The following is a 20,846-nucleotide window of genomic DNA, read 5'->3' on the forward strand; positions in this document are numbered from 1 at the left end:
CATCACCTCTGTTGTCTACTTATTGGTACGTGCTCTCTCTTTTTTTCTTTTTTTTTTTATTAATTCTTAAAATTTTAAATTTTATTAACTCTTACTATTAATATTATATTTAAAAAATATCCCTAAAATTTTAAAAATAGCATTAACTCTGTAACACAGCATGTTCCAATACTAACATGGTTAACACAAACATAGGGCATGATCCTTCTAACAATGGCCGTCTCACTCCCGACGCAAAAGCTGCCATCGTGCGCCCAACCAACCGCCGGCCACTGCGACAAGCCCTCCACGCTGCAGCTTGCCCTCTACTTCGGTGCACTCTACATCGTCGCGATCGGCATAGGCGGAACCAAGCCAAACATCTCGACGATCGGGGCCGACCAGTTCGACGACTTCCACCCAAAGGAGAAGAATCAAAAAATATCATTTTTCAACTGGTGGATGTTCAGCATCTTCTTTGGCGCCTTTTTTGCCAACATAATTCTTGTTTACATTCAAGACAACATTGGGTGGACCCTTGGTTACGGCCTTCCAACTGCTGGCCTTGCCATTGCTACGGCCATTTTTGTCGCCGGAATTCCCTTCTACCGCCACAAGGTTCCCGCCGGAAGTCCCTTTACTCGGATGGCTAAGGTTATTGTCGCCGCCATCAACAACCGGAAACTGCCGCTGCCGAGGGACGCTAAGGAGCTATATGAGTGGGACTTGGAAGAGTACACGAAGAAGAAGAAGTTTAGGATGGAGGTCACTTCCACTCTGAGGTATGTTCACGTATGATATTGTCAGCTCTCATGATTTTACTTTAGACTTCAGTGTCATAACAAAGTGTCATAACAAATTTTCATTAGGGTTTCTTTTTCTTCTTCTCCCTCAGCTTCTTCAACAAAGCTTCAATCCGAACTGGTTCGACCCATCCATGGCGGCTCTCCACTATAACCGAAGTGGAAGAAACAAAGCAAATGATCCGAATGATACCAATTCTCTTCGCGACCTTTGTCCCAAGCATCATGTTGGCTCAAGTCAATACTCTCTTCATAAAACAGGGCACCACTCTCGATCGAAAAGTCGGAAACTTTAGCATCCCACCGGCGAGCTTGATCGCCATCGTCAACGTTTCGCTACTCATCAGCGTCGTACTTTACGACCGAATCTTTGTCAAGATAATGAGAAAATTCACCAAGAATCCAAGAGGGATCACTCTACTACAGCGGATGGGAACTGGGATCATCATCCATGCTTTGATCATGTTTGTTAGCTGTCTAGTTGAGCGGCGGCGGTTGGCGGCGGCGAGAGAGCATGGTGTTGTAGAGAGTGGTGACCAAGTTCCGTTGAGTATCTTCATCTTGCTGCCGCAGTTTATTCTCATGGGGATTGCCAATGTCTTCATGGAGGTCTCAAAGGTTGAGTTCTTCTACAATCAGGTACATCTCCTTTTATAACGGTTTTGTTTGTATTTTTTTTATAGTCGAGATTTATTCATATTGTTAACATCAGGCACCAGAGAGTATGAAGAGTCTCGGGACATCCTACTCATCGACATCAATCGGTGTCGGAAATTTCCTCAGTGGCGTACTTCTCAAATTAGTTTCCAACATCAGCACCCGTCATGGGGGGAAAGGGTGGATCATCAACAACTTGAACGCATCCCATCTCGACTACTACTACGCCTTCTTCGCTATTCTCAACTGCTTAAATTTTATCTTCTTCCTCGTCGTTTCGAAGTATTATGTATACAAATCTGAACTTTCAAACACCATAGAATTGCTCACCGAATCAAACAACCCACATTAAGTTCCGGTGATTTGGATAAAAAGAGCTCCTTAATTTATTGTGTCTCTTATGATCAAAATGGAATATATCATATCATTATGGAGACTCGTGGTTCCTCACATGGTATCAAAGTCATACCTTTAACTTAGTCATCTGAATAGAATCCTCAAGTGTCGAAAAAGAAATGGTGGGTTTTAAAGGTACAGTTAAAAGTGACTCAAGTGTCAAGTAAATGTGTATTTTGTTCAAGGGCTCTAAAGAAAGAGTCAAGTCCCGATTAAAGAGAGAGTATTTGAGGGCTCGATAAGCCTCATGGGAGGCTCTATGGTATGCTTTGATCGAGGGGATGATTGTTGAGAATTATTGGGAGGCAGTCCTACGTTGGCTAACTAATGGAATGATCATTAGTTTATAAGTAATGAATATCATCTTTATTGGTACACGACCGGAGTAATTATCCATGAATTTTTTTTTCTAAGAGGTGGAATAGAATAATCCCGTTGAAGCATAATGATCATACGTTTGTCACGTTGTATGTCCCATAATAGGTCTCATTATTCTACCCTTTCTCGGTAGTCCATAACTATTCATAGCTATTACCTTTAACACGAAAGAAGAGTTCGATCTGATGCTTTATTTTTGTCCTATGTATACATGAAGTCTCACAAAATAGGGAAAAATATTAGTTTATATGGTGCAACACGACATGTCATTTTTCACTTATTCACACATCGTTAGTGTTCTAAAAAATTTATGCTTAATCGTCTAAATAGAATAAACTATTTACACATCATACAATTTTCAATCTCAAATAACTTATGACTAACAATACAATAGCTCCTGCGACAAACAATTTCATAAAACAAAGCCCTAAGTCGTTCTAATAGTAAGTTCACTTAATCCAACTATTTTACACTTCCAATAAAGTCTAATGGGTTCAACCCAATAAAGCGGCATTAGAATCATCTTTGATTTTATTTAGAATTAAACAATACTAAAGGTTAAACAAACTTACATTGAAAGAATATAGAGAAAATTTGTCTTTAATGTTCTTTCTCCGGCTTTTCAACGGTTGAATCTCTCCATAAAGGCGTGGAGAAGCCTCTTGATGTCAGGCACTTAAAAGGGGTGACGTTGTTAGGGAGGAGAATGAAATTTGATGTCAGGCACTTAAAAGGGTGTTAGGGAGGAGAATGAAATATTCTATGACTAACAACAATATGCAAAGAGAAAAGTGTTCTTTGTGTTCATCTAGATTGAGTGTGTGCGTTATTGTGCAATCCTAAGACAGTTCAACGTTAATGCAATTATTACCACAAAAAGAAATCAAAGTTCAAAGACAAAAGTACAACGGAATCTCCAAAGAAAAAGCTGTCTAAGTTCAAAATATGCAAACTTTCATTCAATCTTCACCCAAACTGAACACCAAAAGGAATACCATTTTCACCTAATAAGATGTTCTAAAACCGAGTTCTTTACGACATTCAGTCGACCACGAAGCAGCAAAACAGAAAATGAGAGAAAGAGCTACGACGTTTTCACTTTATTTTTCGGATTCTGCTTCAACAAAGAACGAACCTCAAGTCATTACCTAATCAATCTCGAAGATATGGATTTAACCATAAAACTCATGAGACTTACAATACCAGAGACTTGGGAGTACGAGTCGACGAGGCCTCACAGAAGAACATGTTCTTTCTCGGGGTAAAAGTCCATAAATGCTGAACACACGCATCATCCCCGACTCGGTCCTTCACTACGAAGCCTGTGTTCAGCCATGACGGACTCCACTTTTACAACTCCGAGCATCCCTCCTGTAACACAAGGGCAAATAGAGGGGGAAAATGGTTATGCCATTGTTAAACACCCAACTACGACTACGATTAGGCTAACCATATGAAGTGATCGACCCAGTACCGAGGGCTCCGACACTATCATCTATCGTCTAAATCTTTGTATTCCTACATGAAATGTAAAGCACAGAAGAACGAAACATTTATCGTCTAAATCCTTGATGTCGTATACACCTGATGATCTTAGAGAACAAGAGGAAACATAAAACATCTGCATATAAGTATTACACAGCTCAAACAAAGTGCAAATATGAGAATTGATAGCAGACAGACAGCTAAATAGACATATCCATAAAAGAGATCAAATGTAAGACTACGTTCAGCAACAAAATACTAAATAACTGAAGCATCAAGTAAACTTCTAAAACAGCTACTTATTTAGACTAGAAAAATTAATACTGCAAGCTACTTGGATTCAAGCAACCCCACCAGGCTCATCGTGTTCCGAATCGGGCCACCGCTTCAGTCAGGAACAAGAAGAAAAATTTTATAACAAGCAACTGGAAAACATCGATCTCGTAAAACAAACAGGGAGATACACACAACATGCTAACATCCAGTTTCCTTTTCATCAAATTACTGTTGTTGAGATTGTCGAGCTTGTGCACCACCATAACCACCGGTATAACCTACTTGTCCGCCATCGGATCTCCAACCAGCATTTCCATAACCAGTGTTTCCATTAGCATCGCCATAGCCACTATTCATGTAACCACCACTGTTCCCTTGTAATTCTCCCCCACTTGGACCACCCCCGACATTGCTATTTGAGGCACTACCAGAACGTCCTCCACCTGTACCGTAACCAGATTGACTCCCGTACGAGCCATCACCTCCACCGTAACCATAACCTTGATTCCCAAACCCACCATATCCATAACCCTGATTGCCATACCCAGCAGCTCCACCAGGAGAATGACCTGTGGGTGCAGATCCAGGTCCACCACTGCCAGCTCCAGCATTGCCCCCAGGGGCACCTCCCCATGGAGCGGCATTCCCATACCCCATGGCTCCATATCCAGAGGGAGCTTGAGCGGACCACGAACTTCTAGGTCCACCTTGAGGACCGCTTGCATAACCAGCATTCGCGACATTTGGGTTACCATAAGCAACAGCAGAAGGGGCACCATACCCAGTATTTGAACCACTATAGTTTCCATAACCACCATATCCCATACCATTGTTCGATGAACCATAACCATACCCGGGATTGTTATATCCAGAGGAACCATAAGGTGGGAAACCTCCACTAGAGCCCTGAGATTGCATGTACCTATTCGAATCCATACGACTATCATACGAATTTGAATTGACACCACCAGATGACCCATAAGTTTGATAACCACCACTGCCTGCACTGCCACCCATTGAGCGGCCACCTGCACCTGGATTGGCATCTTTGGGAAGGGCACGCTTAACTTCTACTTGTTTACCATTCAAATCATGAAATGTCTTGTGCAAAACTCTGTCAACAGCTTCTTCAGTATCAAAAGATATAAATCCAAATCCCCGTGGACGCCTAGTATTTTGATCGTACATGACTACTACATCAGTTACATCGCCATAAGTCTCAAAATACTCCTTAAACCCTTCTTCGGTCAATGTTGGAGGCAATCCCCCAACAAAAATTTTTTTGGTTCTCATATTTCCACCACCAGAATTTCTAGTAGCGTTCAAATTGCCCGCTCTCGCAGGGGTCTGCTGTTCCTCTCGTGATAAGGCCCTCTTAGCCTCAACCTAGAAAAGAATATAAATTACAAATGCTAAAAAGTTCTTCAAAAAAACGACTCGATAGGAAGGTAAGATATTTCCAGAAGATAAGATACCAAATGAGAGAAAGTTATAGCAACAGTGTAAATACTAGCCCCGAAACCGAAACAGATCTATCGAAAACTCGTGACAACACTTCACAGTTGAAGTCAACAGATTCCTACCAAGAACTAACTATCAAGAGAATATACACAATCATATGAAAACATAAGCTATGATGAAATGAAAATGCAGAACACAACCGACCCTTTTGTCAATACCTCTCCTCGTAAAAAAGCAATGCACCAAACCAACAAATTACACCAAAAATAACCCTAAAAAGCTCAGTAACGAGAGGTGCAAATGCATCAACATGAGCAACCCTAAAAAGCCAATAACATCAGATATGTGATACCCAAAAGGAAAGTATTTAATATCATTATGGAATCAAAAACCCCTAAAACTCAAATGAGGTATCCAGGCCAAATCAAAGGAACACAAATGCTATTATCACGAACCAAAAAGACCTAAAATCTCGACATCGAATAAAGAACGCACCGTTTTACCATCGATAGTGTGCTTATCCTGGAGAACTCGATCAAGAACAGAGGGATCTGCAAAGACGACGAATCCAAACCCTCTAGGTTTGCTAGTGATCTTATCCCTCATAACAACGGTATGCATCACTTCACCATAGCTGTTGAAGTGGTCCTTTAACTTATCCTCAGAGGTCTCCCATGAAATCCCACCAATAAAAAGCTTCCCCTGATCCGAATCCATTACCCCTTTTTCTCTCTGTTTCTCAAAAACCCCAAATGGAAAAATCGATTCACGGCTCTGTTCTTCCAGCAAAAATTGAATTTCGTTTATGGGTTACGGATTTCGGAAGAGGGTTTGCAGCCGACTGGGGCTCGAAAAGAGAAAGAGAACAGAAAAGGGGAAGAGAGAGAGAGTTCTGGTGAATCTGAGGTAATAAAAAAGAGTGCTTTTCGCAGTAGGGTTTGAGTGAAAGGTATGCGATTTGAACGGTCAGGATTGGATTAGCTCCACGGTCTGGATTTCTTCTGAACAATGAAATGAATCGTTACTCACGTGATTGTCACGAGATAGAAGGCGAATGCTGTCAAAATGGAATCTTATTGGAGGCCAATTATTGATGGATTCTCATCATTAATAAATAATTTAAAATATATAATGGGTTTATTTTGGTTATATTATGAACTATGAGCCTCAATTGCAAATAATTGTATTAGGTATTAACCTGTGATTGCTGTAGATGAGCTAGGCCTGCGAGGATGAACGCCACTTCACGTCACCCCTATGCTGAGCTAGGCGGGCGAGGATGAACGCCACTTCACGTCACCCCTATGCTGAGCTAGGTAGGCGAGGATGAACGCCACCTCACGTCACCCGTATGCTTGCTTTGCAAACTTCGGTCATACTAAACCAACAAATGAAGAAAAAGAAAATTCACAAAAAGATTAAATAAAATACTCAATTATTTTGTCCTTCTCCAAATTTAGGGTTGTATCACGACGGCGACTCGTAGCGAATTATGTTATAGATTCGACGACACTCAAACGGTAGCGAGAAGTGGCGACGAGTAGAGCCCCAAGATTGAGTCTCTTGGACTTGAACTGGCTACCTCTCTTGGACTTGAACTGGCTACCTCCACTGATCAGCGGTTTGACGATCTCAAAAATGCTTTAAATGAAAAATTTCTCTTCAAATAATCAAAATAATCAAAATCCAAGCTGTTAAAATTGGTTTTACCTATTATCATTTCAAATAATCAAAAGAGTCAAAATCCAAGCCGTTAAAAAAAGAGTCAAAATCCAAGCTGTTAAAATTGGTTTTAATCCAAACTTTGCTCCCAAATCATTTTACACAAATTTGGAGAAGTACTTTCGGTTCTCTGACCACCGGAAGAATTACTTTCTATCCTGTCCCGACCTAAATCGCCTAAAAAAAATATACCATATATGGACCGAGTAGTTTATTGTAATTTGCACCATACTTGTTTTCAATGATTTTCTTTGACACGTATTTTAAAAACTTTTCTCTCAAAACGTAGTTCCGACCATACGAATTGACCCAAGTCCAATTTTTACACGGTTGACTTGTTCACTGAATTAAAACAATCGTCGCACAATCGCCAAATCTACTGTCTCGACAATGGGATGATAACATGATTTTTTCTTTTCTTTTCAACCAAATATTACTCAATTGGTTAATAAACATTATACTTTTTATTTAATAAATTATAACCTTCTATATAAAATTTATAAATTATTTATTTAAAATTAAAAAAATATTTAAGCGGATGTTAAATGACAACAAAGACCCAAGAAAATGGAAAAGAAAAAGAGAAATAGAGAGGACAAAGAAGAGATTTTACTATTTCATATAGAGGAAGAATCCAATTTGATGGTATCAATTTTATGGTATCTTTAACAAGAGTGTGTGTAGGCGCCCACTTGATTGGGGTTGCATTCATTACAAGCGCCAACGTTCTTCTTACTTTTCAAAGCACTTTGGAGCCAAATGCATTTTTCAAACTTCCAACGTTTCCCCTTTCCCTTTCTTGCCTGCCTCTGTAAATGGAACAACCAAATCTAACACAGCTTTCTTGAGCTTCGATGGGGTGTTTTCTAGCTTGTTTCGGGTTTCATAAGCGTCGGAAGAAACGCCGATCACCGGTAGATGGACTTGCAGTTAGCAACCAAGTAATAGATTCAATCTCTATGCTTTTATCCTTCATTTCTATCTAAATTATGTTCTCTTGTTGGATGGCTCATTATAGAATTGTGTGTGTAAATCGTTTGACAGATACGTCTAAGCTACGAGCCTTTAGATTCCTCTCAGGTAACAACTTGTGACGTTACGGACAAACCCGAGATTCAGAATTCTAAACCAAGGTGGGTGATGAGTGTTTGTCGACTTTCTTTGTTTTGTTTGTTCAATAGGACGTAGGGTGGGATTCAAATCTTTAACCTTGATAAGTACTAGTTGAGTTGTGCTTAAATTGTTAGGGTCGTTGTCAGGGATAGATCTAAGGAGCAGGCTTGGGTGAAAATCAGGAAGAAAGTTAGCTTTAATCTAAACGTCCAGACCTACGAACCTGTTCCAGATGACCACTATTTCCTGGAGAGTGACGAAGAGGTAAAAACCGAAGAACATAGCCAAGAAGCAACAGCTAGAACTGATACTACTTCACTCCTGGACAAGGAGTTTACGACCCTGAATCCGGGAAATTACCCTCAAAACCACAGATACCAGAATTGTGCGGATAGTTGTGACGACGAAGAAGATGATTTCGGATACGGTGAAAGTGATTTGGAAGACGGTGAGATTGATGAAGAACATGATGAGTTTGAAACTAATAGTGTAGACAGGAGCCAACAAGTTCATTCTGTTCTAAAACCAATAGAAAATCTTACTCAATGGAGAACAGCTAAAGCAAAAGCAGGGACAATCAGTAAGCAGCAGATGAACAACAAGGTTAAGACATCAGAGCAGCCACAATCTCCAGCATTTTTCAGTTTAAATGAATCGACATTGAATTCGAGACTAAGTTCGAGCTTACCTGATACTCAAAAGCAAGAAAACCCGGTGCATTCGAGCCTCTCGGATTGGTTGTCTGAACTGCATAAAGGATAATCAGTCATTAGATTCATGTGTAGAAGATTGTTTGTATTTTTCTTTTTTTGAATGATTTATTATGATTTGTTTGGTAAGTTTGTTGATGCCTGAAGATGTAAGATTTGCTTTCTGTTGTTAGACGAAATTGTTTGATCAAATAACATGTTCAAGAGTTGTCTTACTGATATAAATCTCGGTCATCCATGTATTTTGAGAACACAACTAACCGGATGTGTTTCTAAAGGAGTTGATCAAGCTCACCGTTAGCAGATATTGTCTGCGCTTTGGCTCGTTACGTATTGCCATCAACCTCATGGTTTTCAAAGCACATCTACTAGGGAGAGGTTTCCACACCCTTATAAGGAATGCTTCGTTCCCCTCTCCATCTGATGTGGGATCTCACAATCCACTCCCCTTGAAGATCCAGCGTCCTAACTAGCACACCACCCGGTGTCTGGCTCTGATACCATTTGTGACAGCCCAAGCCCACCGCTAGCAGATATTGTCCCTTTAGCCCATTACGTATCGTCATCAGCCTCATGATTTTTAAAACGCGTCTACTAGGGAGAGGTTTCCACACCCTCATAAGGAATGTTTCGTTCCCCTTTCCAACCGATGTGGGATCTCACAATCTACTCCTTTTGGGGACCCTGTGTCCTCGCTAACACACTGCTCAGTATCTAACCCCGATACCATTTGTGACAGCCCAAGCTCACCGCTAGTAGATATTGTCCACTTTGGCCCGTTACGTATCGTCATCAGCCCCATGGTTTTTAAAACGCGTCTACTTAGGAGAGGTTTCCACACTCTTATAAGGAATGCTTCGTTCCCTCTCCAACCGATATGAGATCTCACAATCCACTCCCTTTGGGGACCCAACGTCCTCGCTAGCACACTACCCGGTATCTAGCTCTGATACCATTTGTGACAGCCCAAGCCCACCGCTAGTAGATATTGTCCACTTTGGCCCGTTACGTATCATCATCAACCCTCATGGTTTTTAAAACGCGACTACTAAGGAGAGGTTTCCACACTCTTATAAGGAATGCTTCGTTCCCTTCTCCAACCGATGTAGGATTTCACAATCCACCCACTTTAGGGGCCAGCGTCCTCGCTAGCACATCGCCCAGTGTCTGGCTCTGATACCATTTGTAACAACCTAAACCCACCACTAGAAGATATTGTCCGCTTTGACTCATTACGTATTGTCATCAGGCTCACGATTTTTAAAACGCGTCTACTAAGGAGAGGTTTTCACACCCTTATAAGGAATGTTTCGTACCCCTCCAACCGTTGTGGGACCTCACACAATCTTTTCAATGATAATTCCTACAAACGAACCTGTTAAGTATCAATACAACAAGATGCTTTGGCCTTTTCTCAAAACTTCATCCAGACCATCTATCCATACACTTTAGGCACCCTAGTCCCTTTACATTTGAAATCCTAAAGAACGTAACCAAAAGTCACCAACCAATCATTCAAATATGAAAATCTCTCACAATCCACAAAAAAAATTTCAACTGAAACATAGAGTTACCTCAAGGAGCCGGAACCGTGGAGATTCTGAGATTTTGTTTGTCAACGAGGCTCTTTGAAGTTGCTGCAGTTGAAGTGGAGATAAGCGGACTCGAACCCTTATCACTACTTCTCAGTCTCGGTAGAAAAGGTGGGGTCGCTTCAATTTCCCAAGACTCGAGAAGGAGATTGGAACAGGGGGATACAAAAAAGTAATAAGAGAGGGATTATATTCTTCACCAAGGATTCGTGCTTTCAGATTTGAAAGTACCCGCTCGGTAGGCCTACACGTTTTAAACTAAAGTGTCTTTGATGAAGACTTTCTTCACACTAAACAGCAGGCAAACTAATCTACTTCATGTCTCTAATGATCAAAACATCAAACAGAAGATATAAGAACAAGAACTCATGAACATTTACTATACGCCAAAGCCACAATATGAATGAACAAATCGTTATTTTGGTGTAAAGATACAGTAATGAATGAGAAGCCATACAATTTCACTCCATTTCAATCTCAGGAGACGATGAACTCAACATGGTTTCTTGTCCAAACTCAGCTAACAAAGGGCCGCTCCCCTCGCGGCACCTAAAAAGCTTGTTGCTAGACAACAAACCAATCAAGCCAAAACCCAAGATCAAAACCAAAAAAGCATGGCCAATGAATATTAAGTTCATCAAAGCAATACCCCTCATCTGATCCTCCTCAAGATCACATTGAACAAAAGCATCTTGTGTAGCAGGCAATACCAACATTGAACGACAACCCTTCAAAGCAAACGCATCGGTATACAAAGACAACCCAATTTGGAACATCCATGTACCCTTAAACGTTAAGCCAGAAGAAAGTAGAAATTCAGCGAAAAATGCAGAGGGTTTCATAGATAAATACAGGCAACAACAAGCACAAAGAAGGGCTAATCCGCTAGATAAGTGATAAAAAGCGCCACCAAGACCAGTAATACCATTGCCAATCACTGAATACTCAATGAGAAAAGCGATTCCAGCGAAAACGAAGATGAAACTCTCACTTACAAGAAGAGGGTCGAAATTTTCCCGCAAAATAATGAGAATCGTGAGTGCCCAGAAGAAGAAAATGGCCATTGATTGGTGGGAAAATGCAAATTTGTAAGTGGGGTTCCCGGAAAATGCAAGGAAAAGGAAGATTTCAGAGAAGGCGGCAATGGGGAGGAGGAGGATCAGAGAATATAAATCGAAATTTTTCCATTTGTGTTCGGATAAGTACCATGTTCTTGATCGGTAAAGCGATGGGTTGTTGATGTAAACAGAGGAAGAACAGAGTAGCCGACGAACGCCTATGGGAACGAGAAAGAGGGCGGCGGAGAGATGCGCTGCTAATGACGCCATTGAAAGGGCTACTGATTTTGTTGAAGAATTCGATTCATTTTGTTGATGGGTTCATCGTTTGCTCTCGAATTCTTCCCTTGGGAAGACCGAGCTGGCCGATCGTTGACCCTGAAGCTTCAATCCGCTCAACAAAAACAAGCTCGATGAATGAAATGCTTAGAAGAACGATTCAATTTCATAGATGAAGTGATTTTTCTTTAATTATTTTGTTTTTTTTTTTTAATAATTGGATTTTTTTTAAGTTCCATTCCTTATAATTTAAGCATAATTTGTGAGGTAAAGGAACTTAGAAGCTACAAAAACTTAATTACAGAAATGAATGTAAAGCCTAAAATAAGTTGTCTATTTTTTTTTTTTCAACATAATAATAATAATAATAATAATAATAATAATAAATTGGTTGGGTATTAAATAATGCTAAGACAATGCATTAATACAACCTCAATTATAAATTTAAGTAAAATTTAAATTCTAAACTTTTTGTTTTATTAAATTGCACCTCAAATTTAGATAAATGTTGACATCAAATTTTAAAAATATTGCAATTTTATTTTTAAATTTTTGTCCAAATTTTTTTATGCAATGAATTATAAAATATGCATACAATATAAAATTTATAGAATTTTAGGAAAAAAAAAAGTGATTTTTTTTAAAAAAAATTAGTAAGCAAATTAGCAAAATTTAGTAAACATTTAGACCATAATATCAATACTAATTATCATTTTAATATTGATAGATCAAACTTAACATAATTTATTTTAAAGTCTATTCAAACCAGCTCATTAAAAAAAGGTGTACATTAGCATTTTAAAGCTCATTAAAAAGTTTAAAAACGTGTAAAATTAATATAAATATAAATTATATATATTTAAATAATATAATAATAATAATAAATAGATAAATAAATAACATTTAAGCTCAAGAAAATATTATAGTAACCGCCATGAGCGAAATAAGGAGAAAAATGATTTATTTATTAATAAAAAAAATGGAATTGAAAATGGAACTAAATTTAATTGTAAGGTAAAATAGGTGTTTTCTATATTTTTAAATCTAAGATTAATAATAATAATGAGAGGAAGAAATTGTGAAATAGGGGTGGCTTCGTCTTCTTCGCGGCGGATATGGAGCCACGCTGATAAGATTAGCAGCACACAGGGCCCCGTTGCGGAAGCAAACACACCAATATGGTTCAACCACCTCATATTCTTCCCAAATTATGGACCATTGAAGCAATCGCATGAACAATTCACATTCACATCTCTGCTTTTCAAACTAGACGCCAAAACCCTAACGCGGTGTGTGGCTCACAATCCCTCTCTCACTCCCCAATTTCCTCACCCACATTTTACATCCAAGCATCAAACGGAGAAGCCGAGGGACTTGTACCAGAGAAAGAAGAGGAAGAAGCTGTTTCCATGGCGTCCACTTCCATTTCTGCAACTGGATTGTCCTGTTCTTCTACTTTCCTTGGAGGATGGGGTTCTTCCGTGGCTGGAGAGGACTACGCGCTGCTGGCGGTGAAGCCGGCGGCAGTGCAAGTGGGCATGGGGAAGGCGGTGAGGTTCCGGCCGATGATGAAGAACGTCAATGAGGGTAAAGGGGTTTTTGCGCCATTGGTTGTAGTTACTCGGAATCTCATCGGCAAGAAGCGCTTCAACCAGCTTAGAGGCAAAGCAATTGCCTTGCATTCTCAGGTAATGCATCGTTTTCCCCCTTAATCTCCTCTCACTTATAGATCATTTCAAACTTTAAATCAAGGGGAAAAAAAGGTCCAAAATTTACAATAACCAAGAACCAAATAAGCATCAGATTCGAGTAAGCAAGAAAACCGAATCAAACCAAAAACACGTCTAGTTTTTCAAACGACCGTCCTACTTCGATAGTAATGTAACCAAATAATCATCAAACGGACGCATAAACAATTAGATTCAGATTCAAAACACATCTAGTTTTTCTGAATTTTGTTGTTTCTCAGGTAATCACAGAGTTTTGCAAGTCAATTGGAGCAGATGGAAAGCAAAGACAAGGATTAATCAGGCTAGCAAAGAAGAATGGAGAAAAACTTGGATTCCTTGCCTGAGAGATATCATCACTGCTCTTCTTCTTCTTCTTCGTCTTCTTATGCTCTCCTGCTTTCCATTTGCTTCAAGTTCATCAGCTGTAATGTTACTTTCTTAAAACTCACTCTTTAGACACAGGAAGTGCTTCATTCTTCTGTAATTCTGGCAAAGCAGTAAAGAACAAATCAAAATATTCAACCAAAGGAGACAGCCCTCCTCCCCATAAATCTGCTCTCATACAATACAATAATTTCAGTATATTGCTTCACTTCTAGATGGGTATGTTCCAACATATAAATTGAAGTAAAATTCTGGGCATTCAAAGCATGGAAGATCTGAATCGATTGTCTTGGATCCAAAAACAAAGCCAACAAAAGAAGGAAATATAACAACAATGACAAGTATGTCGAAATAACATTTTTAGTATTTTCCTCAAAATTTAGCACGGCAACATGATCTAGTTGATGATCAGACACTGTATCGAGATTTTGCCGACTTTTCCCTCCTCAAGTCCTCCTACAGCCAACCAAAACAGAGAGATTTAATAGACAAAATGAGGGGAACGGGAGAAAATGTTGATGACCATAAAACTGATGCTTACATGAAAGCTGAAGGAAATCTTGTCGGTGACGTCGATGATCTCCTTCCATTTCCTACCAAGGCTCATCTGCACCAAATGATGAAAAGCAACAGAGTAAGCCATAGTCTTTAGAACTTTGCTTAGAAGCTTAAAGGGGCGGTATGTCAGGGGACTGAATTCACCATGTCAAAAGTAATAATGATACAAAATATATTTTCGACATCTACTTTACTCTCAATATTTGCAAACTGTCTAACCAGAGATCTTGAAACAAGTTACAACTTGTAACATACTGAAGAAAGAGTGCAAAGCTAGTTGGCTCCTATTCACTAAAGGCATCTTTGCTTTAAAAATTCAACTTGCATAATAACAAAGAGAAGGAATGCAGCAGGTAAGATTCTTTGATACATCCAAAATCAATTGCATAATAACTAAGAGAACGAATCGCCCTAGGCCCTCCCTAGTCCCTTGCTGATTGAGGTTAAACTTGGGTTCTAAACGTCACCTAATAAATTGCATTTGATTTAAGATAAAGGTAATATGTTATAAATGCAATGGCTAGCAATCTAATGAATAGACAAATTCTAAGAACAAATGTAAAACGATGCAGTAACATTTTGTACTGGAATACTTAACATGAATGTATGAATGAAATAGAGCAAGACATGATTCATAGAGAAGCCAAAATTCATAGAGCAAACAAAGGAAAGCACTGCAAGAAAGATCAGCCCAAAAGAGGCCAAAATAAAGCAAACAAGAGGAGCTACACACAATTAGTAATCTGCACATTCACAACAACAACTATACGTTTACGGAATAAGCGAAGATAATTTTCATATAAGCAGAAAACATGATCTCTCTCAAAGACTTCAAGAATGTCAAATAAGATCTCAAAAAGAATCATAAACAGCAGAAAGAACCAAACCAAAACCTCAGAGAAAATAGGTTTGTTCCCAATAATCTCGTAGAAGACAGGTTTCACTATTATATACAAAATCAATAAAAGGAGGCAAACCTGAGCAGCCTCATTTGTTGCATTCTTTGTCCATAATGCAAGTTTGTCCTGCCTCTGGCGCACACTGGCAACTACGCCACAAATCTCATCAGACTCCTCGAATTGTTCCCCAATTAAAGCCATCAACTAGCAATGGAAGAAAACAATGCAGATTTCGATCATATTACAGCAAGCAATTACCACAGACTCATGAGGCATACAAATAAACAACTTCAGCATAAAATTATTCGACGGTTTCTATACCGTTTCCAGCCACATGCTATCAAGATTAGCCTTTCTACTGCTCGTGACAGTCCATTTCCCTCCATTAGCGCACTCAGGATCTTCCCATTTCGGCTCAACTCCAGATTTGAACAAGTGAAAATCTGCATTGGCCGGCAACTTGCTCGGCTTTGGTATCTGATCGTACAAACTGCAGAATAGTCGAAATCACAAATCGTAAAAATAACAAATCTGGTCTATTGGCTCTTGTCCAATCACCTCGTACAAAATCGTGGTTCGACTTCAAAGAAAAATGAAACACAACCCCCACAGCGTAAGAGAATCCAATCAAATACGCATACATGACAAATAATTCTCTTCAATACACGACTGGTTAGTTAAAATCCAAAAGAGCTATGCCCTAATCTAGCAAAAGAGAATATTTACAGAAGGGGAAAAGGCCAAATCTAAACATCAACGCAGAAAAGGATCCAAGAACGTACCACCAAAATTCCTCGACGGTGTCGAAGGTATAGACCTTGCGCAGAGAGGAGCCCCAAGCGGCGCCTTGCTTCGGCCGCGACTGATTATCAAACCAAAAGGTCCATTTTCTCTCTAATTTGTGGGACTGCTGATTGGAATCGGGAACTTCAGTCGCCGCCGCAGCACCCTCTACCGCTACCTCACCGGCCATATCTTGGGTTGAAAAATACCTCTCTTTTTCTCGGAGGAACTAGGGGGCAGGAAAACCACAGACGAAGCTTTAGGCTTTAAGCTTGATCGATTGGGTTTTGGTGTAGAACAACTCACCTTCTCGAATTCGATTGGGTTTTGACTAAAGCCCTAGGCCCAAAACTCTTCTAAACCCCGACCCGAGGCCCGTAAAATTATTGGAAAATAACAAAAAATGACAACAAAAAAAAAAAAAAAAAAACAGAAAAAGGCTACCATTAATTAGAAAATATGAAAATTTAGAGTTTTTTTTCTAAATAAGGAAAATAATAATTTAACTTACTAATTTCTAAATTTACTGCCTCCTAATATAAATTGAAAGATTTTTATACCTAAATAACTATTCAATACCAAAACATTTGTAGTTTCTCTTTTCATTTGACTCATTTTCAATTTAATGCATAGTTTAACTGTTTACGATACATTGACGTTTATTGATCAGATAATTCGACATTACATAATTGTTGAATTGAAAAATAAAAATATTGCAATAGTCCATGACTTATTAAAAAAAAAAAATTTAATATTGAGATTATGGATATTTTAAGTTCGATTTAAAAAAAAAAAAAAAAAAAAAAAAAAAAAAAAAAAAAAAAAAAAAACTATTTAAATAATTTTATTCATAATTCACAGTAAAAAAAACTCTAAAATTAATCTTCAAGTTTTGAAATTTGTCTATCTAGTTTTAAAATTTTCAAATTACGGACAGAATATTGTTTAATTTTAGATTTTTTTTACGTAAGCAAAATTCATGAGCTAAACTGGTTTAGAAAGATCACTTTAATTACTAATGCTGAATGTAAAAAGAAAATATATTCAAGAAAATATATTCTTTCTCAACCTTCCTATATAATAGGAGTAAAACCGAAACAAAACATTCTAAAACCTTACGGGTTAGGGGAAGCCTGGAGAAAACTCAACCTGTAACAACGTTCTAAAACCTTAAGGGTTATGGCCGAGCTGCAATCTCAAGTTTCTTGAACACGAATCCTAAACATTTTTCTATCAACCCACAAGACAAGCTTGCAAGGGCAAAATAACATGAGATGATAGCTATTTATGAACTGTTGGAAACATTCAAGACAAATTCTAAAAATTTCTTATCAACTCAACATCTAATTCATTGTTTTAGAAAGATACCATCCAAAGAGGTAATAAATTAGTACTATAAGAAACACTAGGATGTCAAAAATGATTACAACTGACCACAGAATCGAGAAGATTGAAACTTTAAAACAAAATTAAACGATAGCATTGGCTGCACTTGCAATCCTAGGCCATAGATCCGCACACTCCTTTCCAATAGGACCCGTAATTGCCGAACCTGTAATAGCAGCAGCAATAAACCAACATGATAAACCTGTAAAGGGTTAAAAACTGAAGGAAAAAGGAAAACGTGCATCTCTTTTTCCTGATGAATGAATCATACCTTTCATTTCTCCTTTCGGGTTCACAATCACTCCAGCATTATCTGCGAATAATATTATATTTGAAATCAGAAAATAGTACTTAAAGAAACACTTCTAAACAAAATTTCTATACGGATGAATCAGCTGTTTAGGGAAGATGGATCTTATACTAAATGGCAACAATGAGATCAAGGATGGAAGTATTGTAAACTAAATCAGTGTACTGTCCACATGGAGCTGATATGAGTATGGAAGCTACAATATATCTGCAACGATGGACACTGTCAATTTACCAGACTCGTAACTGTATCAACCATTACAATAAGGAGGATACCTGACTTATGCCTGGAAGCTAGATGGAGGACACCATTACAATATGTTGCTTTCTGTTAATTTCATATTAGGGACGCATTGATAGTGAGTCCATGAAGACAAAACAAGCACACACGGCCTATCTTACCAAATAGGTTTTATAGAGAGTTATTATTTTATTTTTTTTTTAACGACCCTATTTGGCTATTTGACCCCAGTAAAACGTAGAACCTTAATGAAAACTAAATAAACATCTAAGAAACTCAAAACTAAATTCACTAACAGGGGCTGCATCTGGCTTCAGTAGAACTGTTAATCATGGAATTATCATGTTTGAACAATGCAAGCAACGCCATAACAGCAAGGATACCAGTTAATAACAAAGGCCCAAAGACATAAAATTCAATTAGACGCAATCATCCGGGAATGATCAAGTGGCAAACGTCAACCCTAAAAATATACATTGTTTCTCTCGTGTGATAGATAGCAAACGTCAACAGGAAAACACAATTCCAGATCAAAGTTGGTGTATTATATTGGCTTCCGAAACACAAAAAATTACAAACATATATACCTTCGAAGTACATGAAAACTCCATCCTTTCGCCTCCATGGCTTGCGCTGCCTAACAATGACAGCAGGAAGGACCTTCTTCCGGAGATCAGGCTTCCCCTTTTTGACAGTGGCCATAACCATGTCTCCAACACAAGCCGATGGCAACCTGTTCAAACGGCCCTTGATACCCTTCACTGAGATGATGTACAGGTTCTTAGCTCCAGTGTTGTCGGCACAGTTCACTGTCGCCGCTACCGGCAGACCCAGTGACATCCTGAACTTGTTACCTGCAGAACCTCCGCGCCCTGACCAACAAGAAATAAATCGATCATACACATTCCAGACCTCACACACATAAAATCAACATCCCTTCCACAAAGTAAAATAAATCTCCACTAACAAATTGCAGGTAGTATACAGATTCAATAAAAACCCGCAAAAACAGATATTCTCAATGCAAATGAAACAAGAGCATAATCTTCCGGTGAAAACATAGAGCAGAAGAACCAAAAATCGAAAAACTAAACCCTAGATGGCTAAGCTGCAAAGAATAAACAGGATGGGAACAAGGATTTGCTTACCTCGCTTCGACATTTTTGCCGGCTGAAACGAGAAACTGAGAGGAAATTAGGGTTAAGCAGCGATTTATATAACGATGGGATCTAGGGTTTGTTTCTGTATCTCTTTCTTCCTAAGGGCCCAATTTGAATAAAATTATATAATTAATTATTTTGGCTATCACAAATAACTCTTAAATTATTGGCTTAATGCAATATATATTTTTATTTTATGTATTATTTAATTTGACATTTTAAAATTTAGAATTATTTAATTTTCATTAAGAATTTGTATGTATAATAAAATAAAAATTATAGGATTTTTTAAAAACTACACGAACACATAAATTAATTAAAATAATTGAAATAATTGAAATTAAGCTTAATATTAAAACCATAATGGATATGTTTTTTAAGGTTACTTTTAACGGTACGATTCGAGAACTCAACTAACCCAAACCATAATCTTTCTGTCGGTCCAATTTGAGTTGAATTTTCTGAAAATCGAAAAATCAAATCAATTCACAAGTTGAAATTTTTTTTTTAGGTCAACCCGACCAGTTAACCAATTAAAAAAAAAAAAAAAAAAAAGAGTTATATAGCTCAACTCTCAGCGGTATGCGAATTGTCTGGTGAACCCATACTTACACGTATGAGCTCCTATGTGTAGAGTATATGATACACATTTAAGCTGCCCATTAGCATAGTGCCGTAGGAAAAAAAAAACTGATATGATAGATCCGATCGTTACATTCACATGTTCTTGCATTCAACCCCTAATAGTGGGGTCACTTAATGATTAAAATACTTGTAGCTCAACTCAACGCTACTTTTAAAATTATTATGAAACGTAAGAATATTTAATATCTGTGACCGATATTAATGATGCGTTATGATTTATGAATATTTAATATTTAAGTTTTATGAAATTTTAATTATTAATTTTTTTTAAAACAACTAAAAAAATAAACCGACAGCTCAATTCAACATAACCTGAAAATAATGAGATGGGTAAAGTTGGGTTGTGAACTCTATTCAGGCTGTTCGAGCTACCAACCCAACCAACTCGAAAATCTCAGGTTAGTCAAAAATATTTCTTCGACCCAACCTACACACACCCTTAAAATATCTCGGAAAAGTTGGGCTGTGAACTCCATTCAGACTGCTCGAGCTACCAATCCAACAAACCCGAAAATCTCAGGTTAGTAAAAAATACTTCTTCGACCCAACCTACACACACCCTTAAAATATGTCGGAAGCAACTTTAAAATTAAATTTGAAAATGTATTATATTAATTATAAGGGCAAAAAACCCTAAGATTTACAAATCAAGGATTTTGAAATTTGTTGATAAGATATCTACAAATTGATCAAATTGACCAACAAAGGATCTCTAAGTTTGATTGCTAAGTGGGGCCTCACTCAAACTTATTTCTATTTATGGCCCTTCTTCACTATCTCTTTCTACTTCATACCACAAATATTTATTCATTTGGGTCCTGCAAAATTGTAGTTTTTTCCTC

General features: G+C 38.2%; 7 protein-coding genes across 13 annotated transcripts; 3 read left to right on the forward strand and 4 right to left on the reverse strand.

The window, feature by feature from the left end:
• Nucleotides 1–185: 185 nt before the first annotated feature.
• LOC111779253 (protein NRT1/ PTR FAMILY 5.2-like) lies at nt 186–2,257 on the forward strand. The gene is made up of 3 exons (XM_023659368.2): nt 186–761; nt 875–1,421; nt 1,495–2,257. Exons 1-3 carry the CDS (start codon nt 199–201, stop codon nt 1,789–1,791), a joined length of 1,407 nt encoding a protein of 468 aa, XP_023515136.2. The 5' UTR covers nt 186–198; the 3' UTR covers nt 1,792–2,257.
• An 889-nt stretch (nt 2,258–3,146) lies between these two features.
• On the reverse strand, nt 3,147–6,336 carry LOC111778445 (heterogeneous nuclear ribonucleoprotein 1). 4 transcript variants are annotated; one of them, XR_002812545.2, is made up of 4 exons: nt 5,931–6,336; nt 4,053–5,360; nt 3,417–3,584; nt 3,147–3,327 (listed from the first exon to the last, which is right to left on the reverse strand). XR_002812545.2 is itself a non-coding variant. In XM_023658281.2 (2 exons), the coding sequence occupies exons 1-2, from the start codon at nt 6,150–6,152 to the stop codon at nt 4,200–4,202; spliced, it is 1,383 nt and encodes a 460-aa protein (XP_023514049.2). In that variant the 5' UTR covers nt 6,153–6,336; the 3' UTR covers nt 3,894–4,199. The 4 variants fall into 4 exon arrangements, 1 of the variants encoding a protein (XP_023514049.2); XR_002812544.2 differs by having other exon boundaries at nt 3,412–3,584; XR_002812543.2 differs by having other exon boundaries at nt 3,147–3,584.
• A 1,621-nt stretch (nt 6,337–7,957) lies between these two features.
• Nucleotides 7,958–9,205, forward strand: LOC111778068 (FK506-binding nuclear-like protein). Of its 3 annotated transcripts, none has more exons than XM_023657705.2 (3): nt 7,958–8,098; nt 8,202–8,290; nt 8,405–9,205. In XM_023657705.2, exons 1-3 carry the CDS (start codon nt 8,012–8,014, stop codon nt 9,030–9,032), a joined length of 804 nt encoding a protein of 267 aa, XP_023513473.2. In that variant the 5' UTR covers nt 7,958–8,011; the 3' UTR covers nt 9,033–9,205. The 3 variants fall into 3 exon arrangements, with proteins under 3 accessions (XP_023513473.2, XP_023513474.2, XP_023513475.2); XM_023657706.2 differs by having other exon boundaries at nt 8,417–9,205; XM_023657707.2 differs by having other exon boundaries at nt 8,423–9,205.
• LOC111778067 (uncharacterized) lies at nt 8,878–12,116 on the reverse strand. Of its 2 annotated transcripts, XR_002812471.2 has the most exons (3): nt 11,030–12,116; nt 10,555–10,896; nt 8,878–9,017 (listed from the first exon to the last, which is right to left on the reverse strand). XR_002812471.2 is itself a non-coding variant. In XM_023657704.2 (2 exons), the coding sequence occupies exons 1-2, from the start codon at nt 11,898–11,900 to the stop codon at nt 11,034–11,036; spliced, it is 657 nt and encodes a 218-aa protein (XP_023513472.2). In that variant the 5' UTR covers nt 11,901–12,116; the 3' UTR covers nt 10,924–11,033. The 2 variants fall into 2 exon arrangements, 1 of the variants encoding a protein (XP_023513472.2); XM_023657704.2 differs by lacking the exons at nt 8,878–9,017; nt 10,555–10,896 and having other exon boundaries at nt 10,924–11,357; nt 11,568–12,116.
• Nucleotides 12,117–13,178: 1,062 nt separating this feature from the next.
• Nucleotides 13,179–14,166, forward strand: LOC111779017 (protein PROTON GRADIENT REGULATION 5, chloroplastic). The gene is made up of 2 exons (XM_023659045.2): nt 13,179–13,597; nt 13,879–14,166. The coding sequence occupies exons 1-2, from the start codon at nt 13,319–13,321 to the stop codon at nt 13,981–13,983; spliced, it is 384 nt and encodes a 127-aa protein (XP_023514813.1). The 5' UTR covers nt 13,179–13,318; the 3' UTR covers nt 13,984–14,166.
• A 39-nt stretch (nt 14,167–14,205) lies between these two features.
• Nucleotides 14,206–16,528, reverse strand: LOC111779016 (eukaryotic translation initiation factor). The gene is made up of 5 exons (XM_023659043.2): nt 16,263–16,528; nt 15,802–15,970; nt 15,559–15,684; nt 14,565–14,630; nt 14,206–14,479 (listed from the first exon to the last, which is right to left on the reverse strand). Exons 1-5 carry the CDS (start codon nt 16,451–16,453, stop codon nt 14,432–14,434), a joined length of 600 nt encoding a protein of 199 aa, XP_023514811.1. The 5' UTR covers nt 16,454–16,528; the 3' UTR covers nt 14,206–14,431.
• A 1,039-nt stretch (nt 16,529–17,567) lies between these two features.
• LOC111779236 (large ribosomal subunit protein uL14x/uL14z/uL14y) lies at nt 17,568–19,500 on the reverse strand. The gene is made up of 4 exons (XM_023659342.2): nt 19,348–19,500; nt 18,787–19,071; nt 17,921–17,962; nt 17,568–17,815 (listed from the first exon to the last, which is right to left on the reverse strand). The coding sequence occupies exons 1-4, from the start codon at nt 19,358–19,360 to the stop codon at nt 17,733–17,735; spliced, it is 423 nt and encodes a 140-aa protein (XP_023515110.1). The 5' UTR covers nt 19,361–19,500; the 3' UTR covers nt 17,568–17,732.
• Nucleotides 19,501–20,846: the final 1,346 nt, after the last annotated feature.

The sequence above is a fragment of the Cucurbita pepo genome, chromosome 17 (assembly GCF_057944985.1).
Source record: "Cucurbita pepo subsp. pepo isolate OVF chromosome 17, ASM5794498v1, whole genome shotgun sequence".
Lineage (NCBI taxonomy): Eukaryota > Viridiplantae > Streptophyta > Magnoliopsida > Cucurbitales > Cucurbitaceae > Cucurbita > Cucurbita pepo.

What these genes read in the sequence shown, in the direction of transcription:
- LOC111779253 (XM_023659368.2), top strand. Translation starts at nt 199, where the DNA reads ATGATCCTTCTAACAATGGCCGTCTCACTCCCGACGCAAAAGCTGCCA. An exon ending in GAGGTCACTTCCACTCTGAG is followed by an intron (nt 762 to 874) that starts GTATGTTCACGT and finishes CTTCTCCCTCAG; the next exon opens with CTTCTTCAACAAAGCTTCAA. An exon ending in TTGAGTTCTTCTACAATCAG is followed by an intron (nt 1,422 to 1,494) that starts GTACATCTCCTT and finishes TGTTAACATCAG; the next exon opens with GCACCAGAGAGTATGAAGAG.
- LOC111778445 (XM_023658281.2), bottom strand. Translation starts at nt 6,152, where the DNA reads ATGGATTCGGATCAGGGGAAGCTTTTTATTGGTGGGATTTCATGGGAG. An exon ending in ACACTATCGATGGTAAAACG is followed by an intron (nt 5,361 to 5,930) that starts GTGCGTTCTTTA and finishes ATTCTTTTCTAG; the next exon opens with GTTGAGGCTAAGAGGGCCTT.
- LOC111778068 (XM_023657705.2), top strand. Translation starts at nt 8,012, where the DNA reads ATGGGGTGTTTTCTAGCTTGTTTCGGGTTTCATAAGCGTCGGAAGAAA. An exon ending in GACTTGCAGTTAGCAACCAA is followed by an intron (nt 8,099 to 8,201) that starts GTAATAGATTCA and finishes ATCGTTTGACAG; the next exon opens with ATACGTCTAAGCTACGAGCC. An exon ending in ATTCAGAATTCTAAACCAAG is followed by an intron (nt 8,291 to 8,404) that starts GTGGGTGATGAG and finishes TTAAATTGTTAG; the next exon opens with GGTCGTTGTCAGGGATAGAT.
- LOC111778067 (XM_023657704.2), bottom strand. Translation starts at nt 11,900, where the DNA reads ATGGCGTCATTAGCAGCGCATCTCTCCGCCGCCCTCTTTCTCGTTCCC. An exon ending in AAAATTTCGACCCTCTTCTT is followed by an intron (nt 11,358 to 11,567) that starts GTAAGTGAGAGT and finishes TTAACGTTTAAG; the next exon opens with GGTACATGGATGTTCCAAAT.
- LOC111779017 (XM_023659045.2), top strand. Translation starts at nt 13,319, where the DNA reads ATGGCGTCCACTTCCATTTCTGCAACTGGATTGTCCTGTTCTTCTACT. An exon ending in CAATTGCCTTGCATTCTCAG is followed by an intron (nt 13,598 to 13,878) that starts GTAATGCATCGT and finishes GTTGTTTCTCAG; the next exon opens with GTAATCACAGAGTTTTGCAA.
- LOC111779016 (XM_023659043.2), bottom strand. Translation starts at nt 16,453, where the DNA reads ATGGCCGGTGAGGTAGCGGTAGAGGGTGCTGCGGCGGCGACTGAAGTT. An exon ending in ATAGCATGTGGCTGGAAACG is followed by an intron (nt 15,685 to 15,801) that starts GTATAGAAACCG and finishes TTCCATTGCTAG; the next exon opens with TTGATGGCTTTAATTGGGGA. An exon ending in AGATTTCCTTCAGCTTTCAT is followed by an intron (nt 14,480 to 14,564) that starts GTAAGCATCAGT and finishes GGTTGGCTGTAG; the next exon opens with GAGGACTTGAGGAGGGAAAA.
- LOC111779236 (XM_023659342.2), bottom strand. An exon ending in AGTTTTCATGTACTTCGAAG is followed by an intron (nt 17,963 to 18,786) that starts GTATATATGTTT and finishes TATTATTCGCAG; the next exon opens with ATAATGCTGGAGTGATTGTG. An exon ending in CCCGAAAGGAGAAATGAAAG is followed by an intron (nt 17,816 to 17,920) that starts GTATGATTCATT and finishes CTGCTATTACAG; the next exon opens with GTTCGGCAATTACGGGTCCT.